Genomic DNA, 15,138 nt, shown 5'->3' on the forward strand with positions numbered 1-15,138 from the left:
GTTCTCATCTGGCCTCCATAAGCCTGATTCTGGCTTACTGTTACCCACTCTGATCAACAAATAAGAGGGTATCTCTATACATCACTAGGGGAAACTGTGGCCCTCAAACACTGCTTAATGAAGCAAGATCTGCACGTATCTCTGCATTTTCTCTTACTAGGAGAAAGGGGGGGAAATTATCCTAAATTATTCTATATAATACAGTTTTGCATTATTAATTTTATATTGATAAAAGAGCCACAAAATAAATTAAATCCTTAACAAATCATAAATTTTTCAGGCTTTCTCACATTAAGCATAATCAGGTTCATAGCCTAAGGAAATTGAAAAGTAATCTGTTTTCCAACCTGATCAAGATGATACAGTAATTGCAATTAAACCCAGTCCCTGGGATGCCTGGGTGGCTCAGCAGTTAAACTTCTGCCTTTGGCTCAGAGCATGATAATGGGGGTCCTGCAATAGAGTCTCGCATTGGGCTCCCCACAGGGAGCCTACTTCTCCCTCTGCCTATGTCTCTGCTTCTCTCTCTGTGTCTCTCATGAATAAATAAAATCTTAAAAAATAAAACAAAATGCACTCAGTCCCTGGATTTCTACTAAAGGGTCATACCATGTGGATCAAGTTATATCTCTCATCCACATTCTCAAAGGATTATTTGTCTAGGACCAGACAAGTTACCTAAAATATAATTGTAATATCATAGCTTCTCTAAAGAGAAAAATGTGGCCATCAACATGATCATATGAAGTAAACCTACATGTGATACTTCAGACTGTATAGACAGCAATGGCACAGCTGATGTAGAACTGTGAGAAGCAAACACTTTCCTGGGATCACACATGATTTCGGTAGAAGGGCACAGACATTTTAACTGGAAACAGATTGCCTTATGGTAATGCGATCACTACCTGACAGCCCCTCCCCTTTTTTTTTTTTAAAGATTTTATCTATTTATTCATGAGATACAGAGAGAGAGAGAGAGAAAGAAAGACAAAGGCAGAGACACAGGCAGAGGGAGAAGCAGGCTCCATGCAGGGGGCCCAACGTGGGACTTGATCCAGGGACCCCAGGATCATGCCCTGGGCCGAAGGCAGGAACCAAACCACCGAGCCACCCAGGGATCTCCCCTCTTTTGGCCCTTAATATAGATGGTATCATTTTCCTCTTTCACTCACTGTTATGCTTTCTATTTTTATTAATATAAAAGTGGTGTCTTAGGGCACCTGAGTGGCACATTTCGTTGAGCATCAGCCTTTTGGTTTCAGCTCAGGTCATAATCTCTGGGTTGTGAGAGGGGACCCACTTCCACGCTCAGCTTGGAGTCTGCTTGAGATTCTTTCTCCCTTTTCCTCAGCCTTTTCCCCCACCCCTGTGCTCTCTTTTTAAAATAAATAAGTAAATCTTTTTAAAAAGATAGTTTCTTTACACATTCAAATAAACACACTAGTAGTGTAAACACTTGAAATAAGCTCATGCTAGTGTAAGTGTAAAAACATGAACACATACATCACATGTTCACTTTCTGCTGTTCCTCCATAAAGAAATCTTTTTATTACTCATCCTTTTACTTTTCTTCCATCCTTTTGCTTTTAACTTTTCTGAAATATATCTTACATTCAGCACAGAATTGAGTTTTGCATTGTGTTTTAATTTGACACTATCTTTTTATTTTAATAAGAAAGTAAAGTTCATTTACCTTTATTGACATGAAAGTTTTGTATAGTTTTATTTAGGTTGTCATATTTTTCCACTATGGGTTATATGCCCATATCTGTCTGTTCCTATTTTATTTGTATTTGTTGATTTTGTTCTGGTGTTAAGATATTTAGGAAGGTTGGATTTTATTCTGATGGATTCCTGATATAATTTGCCGAAGTCATCTTTTTCTTTTGACAGTAGTCATTGTCTGCAAACTGAGACAACATTGGCTTGTATTATCTTCCTTCCCCTCCCCATGCTATTCTTCATCCTCCCCTTTAATATAGTAATACTAACATTAAATGTTTCACTTGTGGTAGTAAATATGCCTACAGCTTACACATAAGATCCTGTGACTCTGGGCATCATAGATGAGGTGGTCTGTAAGCTCAGACCACCTCAGACCTTCCTTCTGTTCTCCCATTCTTCTTTGTTCCATCATGTCTACATTATCAGAGTACCTGCTAATTATGTTCCTTTCTGTCCATTTTATCCTACATATGTTTTTGTCTTTGAAGTTAAATATACTCTGTGCTCATCACCACTACACTAAAAGAAGAAGGTTTTTTAAAAATTCTGGAGAAAGCATACAAAAATGTATCTGCTGGTGGAATAGAAGGGAGAGAGAGAGAACGAATGAGGAGGAATTAGAAGGAATATATGTTTTTTTCTGAGGGGAGAGAGGTCACACTGAACACTGTTTCTAAGATAGCAGGACAGGATCATTGATTGGGAACACATAGAGTTTATAGCTCTTCACAGGAGGAAGGAATCCCCGCCTCTGATAAAAATGCTGAGCAGAATCAAGAACCAGTGATGTTTCAGATCAATACTTCAACCCACAGGTAGGAGTTCAAGAAGGCTCTCTTAGCATCTATTTCCCAAGGAACTATTAGATACTATATGCTGAGCATCCATCTGGCTTATGATGGATCTGAGTAGAATAGAGACTGGCCAGATTAATAAAAAGGGCTAGATTATAATATCAGACTTCCTGTTTTCCATGCACAGCATCTGGTATTCCTGGAACTAGGAGATAATCTACATGTCAAATCTTTTTTGGGGGCCTCAGTGTCCTTTTTTAGCTCAAATAATAATTGACTTCCTGAATTTTCTCCTCAGGTCAGGGCTGTGTCCTGCAGGCTGTTGGTTTGGTGGGTTCATAGGTACAGACCACTCATTCCATCAGCTTTTGCCATCCTCACTGTCCCCTACAAGTCAAGAACAGGGGAGCCTCTCCTGGACCCAGCTGCTGCTCTTAGGTTACTCCACTGAACTCTTCATGTTACTCAGGAATCTCCAAATTTGAGAGTGTTTATTATCAGTTGGGCTTCTAAGTTTTCCAGCTCTTAGAGATCTTGGAAACCCTGTTGCCTTTCTTTTATGTCCTCCAAAACAGTGGTGATTTCTCTAGATGTTGGCGGTTTAGCTTCACTTGCTCCATCTGGGGTTCATGGGGGACACCTCATCACATTGTTTTCTTGTAGACGCTGTCTTGTTATCCTCTTGCTCTATCAGCTCTTGCGGCAGATTCAGGAGCCCTATTGATTACAATGCTGAATACGCACATGATTTAAAGCTGTAATTTTAATTCAACATTATTTGACAAAGATACAGAAAAGCCTCCTTGTGTTTGTATCTTCGTGCATCACAACATTTTTTTAATACAACATGAGAACATAAATTTAATACAACATGAGAACATAAACCAAAAAACAAACCTGGCCATGTGCCATTAACTATAAATTGAAATACTATGCAGCTGTTACAAATGAGGAGCCATAAGCTTACATAGGGGTAACTATACACTAAATTTTTCAAAGTGTTTTACTCATGTGACCACAGTTTTATAGGTGGAATCCAACTATAGATGCACATATCCTCAAGCAAATAGGTACAAACATTAAGAAATAACTAAATTGAGTAAATGGTTTAGCAATTTAACTTAATAAATGGAATCATTCATTTCAAAACCTTTTGAGATTGGCTTTTTTTTTTTCAAAACCTTTTGAGATTGACTTTTAAAATCAACATAATTCCCTTGGGATCACTTCAGGGTATTGCATATATTCATAGTTTATTGCTGAGTAGTATATCACGTATAGATGTAGCATAGTTTGTTTGACCATTCCCACATTGATGAACATTTTGGTTGTTTCCAGTTTAGGGCTAATATGGATACAACTTGTACACAATCATGTGCATGTTTCTGTGTGCACATAAACCATCTCTAGGATAAATGCCCAAGAGCTCAGTTGATGGGTCCTACGGTTAGCACATAGTTTTGTAAGAAACTGCTATGCTTTTTTTCCAGATTTACTATACCATTGTATATTCCCATCAGCAATGTATGTGTGATTTTGTTCCTTTCCATTCTTGCCAGCATTTGGTGTTGACACTGAAAAAAATGAAAATTGAAAAAAATGAAAATCTGAAAAAAATAGTGATCTTCATTGTGCTTTCAATGTGCAATTTCCTAAGAGCTAAATATATTGAATATATTTTCATTATTTACCATCTGTATATCATTTTCAGTGAAATGTCTATTCATGTCTATTTGCCTATTTTCTAATTGGATAGATTTTTTTAAACTTCTAAGAATTCTTTATTCTAGATACAAGTCCTTTTTCAGATATGTGGTATGTAAATGATTTCTTGTAGCATATGATTTGTCTTTTCATGCACAACATCTTTCCCAAATAGAAGTTCTAATTTTGAGGAAGTCCAGTTTTATATATTTTCTTTTTGTGGATTGTGCTTTTGTTGTCAAGCCTAAAAATTCTTTACCTAATCCCAAGTCCTAGGGACTTTTCTCCTGTTTCTTAAAGTTTTATAGTTTTACTTTTATGTCTGTTTTACTTTTATGATGTGACTTAGTTTTTGTATAAGATGTGAATTTAGGTCATAGTTCATTACTGTGCCTGTGGAGATCCAACTGCTTCAGCACCATCTGTTAAAAAGGCTATCCTAAAAAAAAAAAAAAAAAAAAAAAGGCTATCCTACTTTTGAATTGCTTATGCACCCTTTGAAAAAAAAAATCAGGCATATTGTGGGGATTCATTACTTTTTAACAAAATAAAAACTAATGTCCATCAGTTATGGAAGTTTAACATTTTTCTAGAAGACCTACTTCTAAAAATAGAATAAAACACCTTCATAGGTCAAATCAGTCAATATGCATACTACTACTTCCTTTAAAAATATGAAAATGAAAACCATTCAAGCAATTAAAGATATATCAGACTGTAAGTAATTAAAGCAGTTTGAATTAATAGGTTTTTTCCATACAGTAGAATGAATTCAGAAAGGCCATTTTTATCCTTAAAAATCTTAGCTCTTCAATTTCAGAGACTGGAATTGATGCGCTACTGTCACCTTGTGGAAATTTTCTTCCATTACAGGCTATTAGAAAAAGTAATAAGGGTGTGTGATCCTCGCAAGAGCCATTTTCTGCTTTCAGGATTTCTCAGATATGATGCAACTTAAGAAAGGACTTTTTTCTTAAAAATAGTTTGTAGGTATTTATCTCCGGGAACTTCATTCGTGGTAATATATTTTAATAGTTTATTTTTTTAAGATTTTATTTATGTATTCATGAGAGACACAACGAGACAGAGAGGCAGAGACATACTCAGAGGGAAAAGTACACTCCCTGAAGGGAGCCCGACGTGGGACTTGATCTCGGGACCCCAGGATCACACCCTGAACCAATGGCAGACACTCAACCGTTGAGCCACCCAGGTGTCCCTATTTTAATAGTTTAATCTGTTAAATGTGTGTCAGATAATCTGATTAAAATCTAAACTATAAACCAAGAACAGTGAGGTGGGGTTTTTATTCTCTGAAAAATGAAAGTTCATTCTAAAAGTTACAAAAATTTAGTCTCTTGAGAAACACAATTTGAAGGACTTGTACTCAAGGTAACTTTTTTAAAGAACATGAATCCCATTGGAGTGTGTATGTTTTCTAGACCAATGCTTCTCCAAATTAAAGTACACTTCAGTGAGGTGGGTGTGCCTAACATTACAGTAGGTGCCTAATGTCAACCTTCTAGAACTATCTCAAGTGATCTCAAGGAGATAACAAAAATAAGAACTGGAAAACCAGTTAGGCAGAGGCATGCAGGCAGTAATTTTGAAAAATCCAATATGATAGAGACATAATATATTAAGATTACCTAAAGGTCTTTCTTGTGTCTCCATGGAAATCAGTAAACCTTAATATTTACAACCAGAAAAATTATACCTTCTGATGCACAGGTATTTGGAAAATACCTTGCAAGCACATACATCCCTTTCCCTCTTTGCATATAATCTCCCTGTAAGCTAACAAGCTTTGGAGCAGTTCTTCAGAGCAATCTGAAATACTGTCTCCCAGGCTATTGTCCTCAGTATGAAAAATAAGGCATTTACTAACTTATTTTGAGGTTAGTATTTTTTTTTTCCTCAGTCTACATAAGTATCCTGTCAAAATGAGTAAATTTGACAATGAGTACATCCATAATGAAACCTGAGAAGGCTCCCAGGTGGTACTTAGGCTGCTGATCTTTGACCAAACTTTGAGTTACAGGTTATAGACTCATGGTTTACAGTCCTATCCTCCCGGAGAGCTCTTCATTTTACCAATACCTGTATTGGATCAATTATTAAAATCTCTGTGATTGGGCTTTAATCATTAGCATGTTCAAAGCTTCCTGATGATTCTAATGCGAAGACATTATGTACTCCTAAACCTAAGAAATCCAATATACTGGAAACCTGGTGGCTCAGTCATTAAGTGTCTGCCTTTGGCTCAGGTCATGATCCCAAGATCTTGGGATCAAGTCCCACATAAGGCCACCTGCTCAAGGGGGGAGTCTGCTTCTCCCTCTATGCCTACTCCCTGCTCGTGCTCTCTTTCTCTCTCTCTCTCTCAAATAAATACAATCTGAAAAAAATGTTCTATATAAAAAAAATAAATCCAATATACTTCACCTAAGAAATCCAATACCTCTGGAAATTAAAAATTACAAGAAATACCATTATCCTTATCTTCCTCTTGAGTATCTCAAATGAATGTCGAATTTGGGACAGAGAAATCGTACAAAAATGATCCTGAAAATACATAACACAAAAGGATATTGATAAATATTTATATACAACCTGATGTATGTGGCATGAGGTCAATTTCCTTAAACCCTTAATAATTAAGTCTAATAAATGAAAAGGTATCATGCTTGGATTGGAAATATATTGATAAAGTATCAATACTACCAAAAGCTATCTATAGGTTTAATGCAATCTCTATGAAGATTCCAATGGCATTTGTAACAAAAGTAGGAAAAAAATCCTAAAACTTCTATGAAACCACAAAAATTCCTGAATAGCTGAAGAAATCCTGAAAAAGAACAACACAGCAGGAGGAATTATACTTTATGACTTAAAACTATATTGCATAATTATTGTCATCAAAATAGTATATGGTCCTGGCATAAAAATAGAGAAATTGATGGAATAGAATCAAGAGTCCAGAAATAAACCCAATCATATACAGTCAACTCATAATATGACAAGAGAACCAAGAATACTAAATGAACAAAAGACAGTCTCTTAAATGGTGTTGGGGAAATTGGATATTTGCATGTAAGAGGATGAAACCTGACCTGTATCTTACACTACTCAAAAACTAGCTGGAAATGGATTAGACTTAAATGTAAGACCTGAAATGATGAAACTCTGCTAAGAAGAGCTAGGAAAAGAGCTTCTTGACAGGGATCTTTGCAATGATTTTTTTTTTTTTGATAACACCTAAAGCATCAAAATAACATCAAAAATAACCACTTAGGACTACCTCAAACTAAAAAGCTTCTGCAAGCAAAACCATTAACAAAATGAAAAGACAACCTACAGAATGAGAAAAATACTTGCAAACCATTTATTTGATAAGGGGTTGGTGTCCAAAATATGTAAAGAATTCCTACAACTCAACAATAAAAAAAATCTAAAATTAAAAATGGGTAAAAGATGTGAATAGATGCTTTCCCAAAGAAGATATACAGAAGGGGAACGAGTAGCTGAGAAGATGTTCAATATCACTAGTCATAAGGAAAATGCAAACCCAAACCACAATTACATATTATCTCACACCTATTCTAGTAGCCATCATCAAAAAGACAAGAGGTAACAAATGCAGGCACACATGTAGAGGAAAAGGAACTCTTTTTCATTGTTGATGGATTTCTGAACTGGTACAGCCACTATGGAAAACAGAACAGAGGATCCTCAAAAAATAAAAAATAGAACTACCATGTGATCCAACAATTAGGTCTGATAAATGAAAAGGTATCATGCTTGGATTGGAAATAATTGATAAAATATCAATACTACCAAAAGCCATCTATAGGTTTGGAATTTATCCAAAGGAAATAAAATCACCCAAATGGTATTTTCATCCCCATGTTCTTAGTAACATTATTTGTAATAGCTAAGACATGAAATCATCTAAGTTTCCACTGGCAGATGAACAGATAAAGAAATTGTGGTATACAATATAATGTTATTCAGCCATAAAAAATGAGGAAGTCCTGCTCCTTACAACATAGATGGACCTTGAGGGCATTATGTTGAATGAAAGAAGTCAGAGAAAAACAAATATAGTGTAACCTCACTTATATGTGGAATCTAAAAATTAAACTCCTAAAAAAGAAATCAGATTTGTGACTACCAGAGGCAGAGAGTAGAAGGAGGAGGAGGGTGGTCAAAATGTATAAACTTCCCGTTATAAGATAAACACTAGGAGTATAATGTACAACATGATGACTACAGTTAACCCTGCTGTAGGATATACAGGGAAGTTGTGAAGAGAGTAGGTCCTGAGAGTTCTCATTTCAAAGAAAAACTTTTTCCCTCTTTTTTTGCTTTTTCTTTTTATTGTGTCTATGTGGGATGATGGATACTAGGTAAACTTATTGCAGTAATAATTTCATGAAACATGACATGATTTGATGAAAACATGATGGTTTCAGCAAACCATCATGCTCTATACTTTAAACGTATACAGTGATATATACCAACTACATCTCAATAAAATTAGGGAGTGGTAGCAAAGGATAAAAGATAATATAAGCCTGTTTGAAATCTTTTAAAACTCAGTTTTGTCCTCACTGATTCTTAAACATGATGTACATGATGATTTTTCTGATTGTTAAAAATGTTTTTCTGTAAAAATAGTCTACCTTTTAAATAAATACTTCTCAGCCTGTCTGGATGGGGCCCATCACTCATTGATGAAGTGGTTCTTATTATCTGTGGTTCTTATCATCAATATTATCTGATGAAGGGCAGATAATAATTTTCTGGACATCTTGTACTGAGTAGGAATCAAGATAGAGAAGTAGGAAAAAAATCACCATTGGTCGAAGAAGAACAAAATGCGTTCTGAGTTTTCCTACTTGGATTCTGTAAACTCAGGCCTGTAATTTATTATGATATTATAAATGTAATAAATGTTAAGATAGTAGTGAGTCATCATATTGCCAATATATGAAAGGTAGAAAATGCTATTTTACCTATGATACATATGGGGGAAATAGAGACTCATGTATAAGTCTTGGATTTCAATTAATCTTTCAGATTACTTTCAAATCCATTCCATTAAAAAATATGTGTGCACTGAGATGCAACTTCTAATTTCTATAGATGAAGAAAAGGTATATTGATTGAAGGTTATATCTGATGCAAGTGACTGTCTAAAACTTAGGAAAATAATGACTCTTTATCTTTTCTTTTTGAACCACCTTATTGAAGTAGGATTGACAATAAGCTGTATACATCTTTACACTGCACAGTTTGATACGTTTTTACCTATGTATACATGTCTAGAACCACCACCACAATCAAGATAATGAACAACAATAAACAAAGTTTCCACCTGCCACTTTTTAATCTTCTTCCCCTGACCCTCCAGGTTGCTGCTTTCTAGGCAACCACTGATCTGCCTTTTGTCCTAGAGATGAGCTTGCATTTTCTAGAATTGTGTGTAAATACATCATATACCATATAGTTGTTTTTGCCCAGTTGCTTTCACTTAGCATTTATTTTGAGATTTGTCTGTTGTTGTGTGCATAATTGTATTGCTGAATACTATTTGATTATGCAGATGCAACATAGTGTAATCACATACTTATTAATGAAAATACTATATTCAGTTTGAGTGAAAGACCTAAGAATAAAATGGATGAATCACATGTCTCTGCTTGCTGACAGCACCCAATTAGAGCAAACTTCTTTTTCCTTAGATTCCCCTTCAAATCCATCAGCCAAAGCTCAAATCCTATAATAGGTTCTTTCTAATACTCTATTCCTCAGACCCCAACATGATTCCCCCGGCATATGTTTTCCCTCATTAAAACGAATTATCAACCCAATTTGTTAAATTACAAGTGTGTTTCTGGTGGTCTTTTGCTAAAGTTTCTTTCTAGAATTTTTTTCTTTGTCATCCAAATTGCCTAAAGTATTGGCAGAAAGTTGTTCACCACAATTTCTTACTATTCATTTAATATCTGTACAATCAACAGTGATGTCAAGTTAACCAAGTTTACCAATCTTCCCCAATGTCAGTAGGTTTTGATTTTGTTGGTTTTCTCAATTGTTTTTCTTTATATCATTGGTGTCTGCTCATTATTATTTCTGTGCTTCTGTTTACTTTGGGTTTAATTCTTTTTTTATTCTTAAATCTGAAGTCATTGATTTGAGACCATTTTTCCTAATTGCAGAGGCTTTTAGTGCTAGACAGTTCTTTCTTAAGTTCTGCCTTACAGGCATCCCACAGATTTTGGCATGTTGTGTTTTTATTTACTGAGCTCAAAATACTTTCCAATTTTCCTATATATTTCTTTTTTGAATTATAAATTGTTTAGAAATGTTAGTTTCTAAATAATTGGAGATTTTATGAATCTTTGTTGTTGATTTCTAAATTAATTCCATTATGCTCAGATAACATACTGTGTAAATTTTCATCATTTCAAAGTTGTTTAAATACATTTTATGACCTAGAATGTGAACTACCTCGTTACATGTGCACAATGTAAAAGATTTCTTAATCTGCTGTTACTGGGTGCTGTGTTTCATAAATGTTAATGACCTCAAGTTGGTTGATAATGTTTCATCTACTATGTTTTTTAAGCATAGTTAATATACAATGTTATTAGCTTCAGGTGCACATCATAGCAATTTGACAATTCTATATATTACGCAATGCTTGCCACCAGTAAGTAGAGTCACCATCTCCTGTGTATGTTGATTTTGCATCTATTTGTTCAGTCAAATATTGACAGAGGAGTATCAAATCCTACTTGTGGATTTCTTATTTCTTCTTGCAGTTCTATCTGTGTTTGCCTCATGAATTTTGAAGGTCTGTTAGTTCAGCCCTAAATGTTTAGGTCCTTATATCACCTTGGTGAATTGACCATTTTATCTTCTAAAATAACCTTTTACTATGATAAAATAATTGGGGAAAAAATTTTCTGTCACTGAAATGACAGAAAAGGCAATAAAAGAAAACTAGCAAGTTTCAATAATTTTTTTACCAAATGACAAAATACAAAAAATATATACTAAAAAATTGTCTACCTAGCCCTGCTATTCTTTGTTCTTTTTTTTAAAAAAGATTGATTGATTGATTGATTGATTGATTGATTTATGACACAGAGAGAGAGGAGAGAGAGGCAGAAACACAGGCAGAGGGAGAAGCAGGCTCCGTACAGGGAGCCCGATGGGGGACTCGATTCCGGGACTCCAGGATCGCGCCTTGGGCCAAAGGCAGGCGCCAAACCGCTGAGACACCCAGGGATCCGCATATTCTTTGTTCTTAACCATACTTCCATACTTTCTCTAATACAGTAAAAGCCAATCTTGCTTTTTTTTTTTTTTTTTTTTTTTGCTTAGTATTATCAAGTTATATCTTTTTCATCCTATCACTCTTAACCAATTTGTACTTACACTTAAAGTACATTTCTTAGGGGCGCCTGGGTGGCTCAGTAGGTTAAATGTCTGCCTTTGACTCAGGTCATGATTCAAGATCTTGGGATTGAGCCCCGCATCAGGCTCCCTACTCAGTGGGGAGCTTGCTTCTCTCTCCTTCTGCCTCTTCTGCTTGTGCTCTATCTCTGTCGAACAAAATCTTTTTAAAAAATCCTCTCTTTTTTTTAAAAAAAAGCACATCTCTTATAGGACATATATAGACCAGACTCTTTATTATTATTTTTATACATTTTTATTTTTTTTTTTTTATTTTTTTTTTTATTTTTTTTTTTTTATTTTTTTTTTTTTTATTTTTTTATTTTTTTTTTTTTAGCTTACACAAAGGCAATTTATTAACAGAAAATAGTTTGAAGAATCCTGTTCACAGACGGCGACCACGGCGACCTCCCTTCCTGCGGGTGCTATCGGAGGGGATGGGGGTGACATCCTCAATCCGCCCAATCTTCATTCCTGAGCGGGCAAGGGCTCTGAGGGCTGATTGGGCCCCAGGTCCAGGGGTCTTGGTTCTATTTCCTCCTGTGGCTCGGAGTTTGATGTGGAGAGCAGTGATGCCCAGCTCCTTGCACCTCTGGGCCACATCCTGGGCAGCCAACATGGCAGCGTAGGGAGAAGACTCATCTCGGTCAGCCTTCACCTTCATCCCACCAGTTACGCGACAGATGGTTTCCTTGCCAGAAAGATCAGTGACATGGACAAAAGTGTCATTGAAGGATGCAAATATGTGGCAGACACCAAACACATTTTCTCCTTCAGCAACTTGAGGTCCAAGGCTGATGACCTGTTCTTCCTTCTTTTCCTTCCCCTTACGAGGTGCCATTTCTGCGCGTCTTCTTCCTATACATTTTTATATATATTATAAATCCCACGCTTATTGGTATTATTTTCTCTTAAAAAGTCACATACCTTTTAAAGAGATTTGAACATGAAAAATGATCCATTGGTGACACAAGAACTCTAACCCTTTTTGTCTCCTTCTATACTGCATTAGGTATATGTTTTATATCTAATATTTTCTCTCTCACTCCCTATTGCATATAAGATGTAAACAGGGTATAATATTGATGGTTATTGTCACAGTTTTGTTCACAGGAGTAGATTAAGATGGACCCATGATGGGACTAGATGAAGAATGGGTATCAACCAGAAACACTAGACTTGCAGCTGGTTGCACTAACTGGGAGACTTTGAGTTGATTCCTCCCACTCTGTAAATCTATGAAAGCAACTGCCTTTCTCTTTGGGTATCAAGATGAATTTCTCTGTCTAGAGAGACAGTGGTTCTCAAACTTTAGCATGGCCAGAATAAACTTACCAATTTGAATGCCTTTTATTTCTTTTTATTGTCTTACTGCTGTGATTAGAACTTCTAGAGCTATGGTGGACATTCTTGTCTTATTCCTAGTGTAAGAAGAAAATCTTTCAGCTTTTCATCATTGAGTACAATGTTAGCTGTGGGTTTTTTATATGTGGCCTTATTACGTTGAGATATGTTCCATCTAAACCACTTTGTTAAGGATATATATATATATATATATATATATATATATATATATATATCATAAGCAGGTGTTGTATTTTGTCAAATGCTTTTTTGTTGTTGTTGTTCATGAGAGACACAGAGGAGAGAGGCAAAGACAGGGGAAGCAGGCTCCATGCAAGGAGCCCAATATGGGACTCAATCCTGGGACTCTGGGATCATGCCCTGAGCCGAAGGCAGATGCTAAACCACTGAGCCACCCAGATGTCCTTGTCAAATACTTTTTCTACATCTATTGAGATGATCATATGGCTTTTGTCCTTCCTATTATTTAATGTGATGCATCACATTGACTGATTTGAGGATGATGAACCACCCTGGAATCCCTGGAGTAAGGCCTACTTGGTTGTGGTAAATAATCATTTTAATGTATTGTTGAATTCAGTTGGATAACATTTGTTGAGGATTTTTTCATCTATGTTTATCAGAGATATTTGCCTATAATTTTCTTTTTTGTAGTGTCTTTGTCCTATTTTGGTATCAGGGTAATGTCTCATAGAATGAATTAAGAAATGTTCCTTTCTTTTCTTTTCTTCTTCTTTTTTTTTTTTTTTTTGTAATATTTTGAGAAGAATAGGTACTAACTCTTCTTTGAATGTTTGGTAGAATTCACCTGTGAAGCCATCTGGTCCTGAAGTTTTGTTTGTTGGTTTTATTTTGATTTTGTTACTAGTAACTGTAACTGGACTGCTCAAATTTTCCATTTCTTTTTGATTCAATGTTAGAAGATTGTATGTTTCTAGGAATTTATCCTAGCTATTTACGAGCTATTATTTCTTCAAATAAGTTTTCTCTCACCTTTTCTCTCTTCTCCTTCTGGAACTCCTGTAGTATAAATGTTGTTATGATTGATTTTTGTTGCAGATGTCCTAATCTAGCCTTATTTTTTAATTATTTTTTCTTCTTGATGTTCAGCTAAGGTGCTTTCTACTACCATGTCATCCAGATTGCTGATCTATTCTTTTGCATCCTTTAATCTGCTATTGATTGTGTTTTCTCTAACATATTTTAAAATTTCATTTATTTTTCAGTTCTGATCAGTTCTTTGATACATTTTCTATCTCTTTGAAGTTCTCACTAGGTTCATCCACTCTTCTCTCAGTCCAGGGAGTATCTTTATGACCATTACTTTGAATTCTTTATCAGGTAGATTGCTTATCTCCATTTCATTTAGTTCTTTTTCTGTGGTTTTATCTTGTTCTTTTATTTGGAACATATTCAATCTCCTTCTTTTGTCTGACTTTCTGTGTTTGTTTATATGTATTATATAGGTTTTGAAAGTAGTGACCTTATGTAGGCATCCATGATGCCCTGTAACAAAACCCCCACCCTGGTCACCATAACCAGGAGCTCCAAGGGTGTCCCCTTTGTGGCCTGTGTAAGCCCTCCTGTTGTGACTGAGCCTCAACTCTCTGGCTGAACTGGTGGATAGGGCTTGTCCACTGCATGGCTGACTGAGAAGCCATGCTACAGTCATAGCAGGTGTGCTGGTGGGTGGGGCCAGATCTTATCCCACCTGTCTGCAGTGATCAGATGCATCTGCTGTTGATGCACTGGTGGAGCAGGGTTTGCTTTTGGTACAGCTACCTGAGAGGCCCAGCTGCAGCTACTGCGGGCACACTGGTGTGTGGGATTAGCTTTCCTATGACTTTGAAGGGGCACCTGTTCCAGCTGAGGCCACCTGTCCAGTGTTGTGGGGCAGTAGCCACTTTGGAGGGGCACCAGTCCTGACTGAAGCTGCCTGCTAGGTGATGCAGGGCAGGAGCTCTTTGGAGGGATTGCCTGCTGAGGTAAGCAAATTGGGTGGGACAGGTTATAGGGAAATGCCAGGGCAGGCAAGCAAGGTTAACAAACTAAATGGAGAATGTCAGAACTGGTACTGCAA

General features: G+C 36.1%; 3 protein-coding genes across 31 annotated transcripts in view; 1 reads left to right on the plus strand and 2 right to left on the minus strand.

Annotated features, from left to right (window-relative positions):
* The window catches only part of LOC144295044 (tripartite motif-containing protein 77-like), a 62,122-nt gene that overhangs the window by 44,050 nt on the left and 2,934 nt on the right, over positions 1-15,138 (minus strand). For 5 of the 29 annotated variants that reach the window (XM_077867426.1, XM_077867400.1, XM_077867421.1 and 2 more), the window contains exon 2: positions 4,024-4,096. The exons of 3 other annotated variants lie outside the window; for them this stretch is intronic. The gene's annotated coding sequence lies outside the window, so the exon portion shown is untranslated. Of the gene's footprint in view, positions 1-1,696; positions 3,255-4,023; positions 4,097-6,671; positions 6,792-15,138 lie in introns of all 29 variants that reach the window. 21 more of the 29 variants (XM_077867422.1, XM_077867429.1, XM_077867408.1 and 18 more) reach the window with 11 other exon arrangements.
* LOC144295042 (small ribosomal subunit protein uS11) lies at positions 12,032-12,552 on the minus strand. Its single transcript, XM_077867388.1, has one exon. It carries the CDS (start codon positions 12,532-12,534, stop codon positions 12,079-12,081), a length of 456 nt encoding a protein of 151 aa, XP_077723514.1. The 5' UTR covers positions 12,535-12,552; the 3' UTR covers positions 12,032-12,078.
* Positions 14,742-15,138, plus strand: part of NAALAD2 (N-acetylated alpha-linked acidic dipeptidase 2) — a 63,170-nt gene continuing 62,773 nt past the window's right edge. The window contains exon 1 of the mRNA XM_077867391.1: positions 14,742-15,043. The gene's annotated coding sequence lies outside the window, so the exon portion shown is untranslated. The remainder of the gene's footprint in view (positions 15,044-15,138) is intronic.

Source organism: Canis aureus, chromosome 23 (assembly GCF_053574225.1).
Source record: "Canis aureus isolate CA01 chromosome 23, VMU_Caureus_v.1.0, whole genome shotgun sequence".
Classification (NCBI taxonomy): Eukaryota; Metazoa; Chordata; class Mammalia; order Carnivora; family Canidae; genus Canis; species Canis aureus.

Coding starts and splice junctions, on each gene's coding strand:
- LOC144295042 (XM_077867388.1), bottom strand. CDS start 12,534: ATGGCACCTCGTAAGGGGAAGGAAAAGAAGGAAGAACAGGTCATCAGC.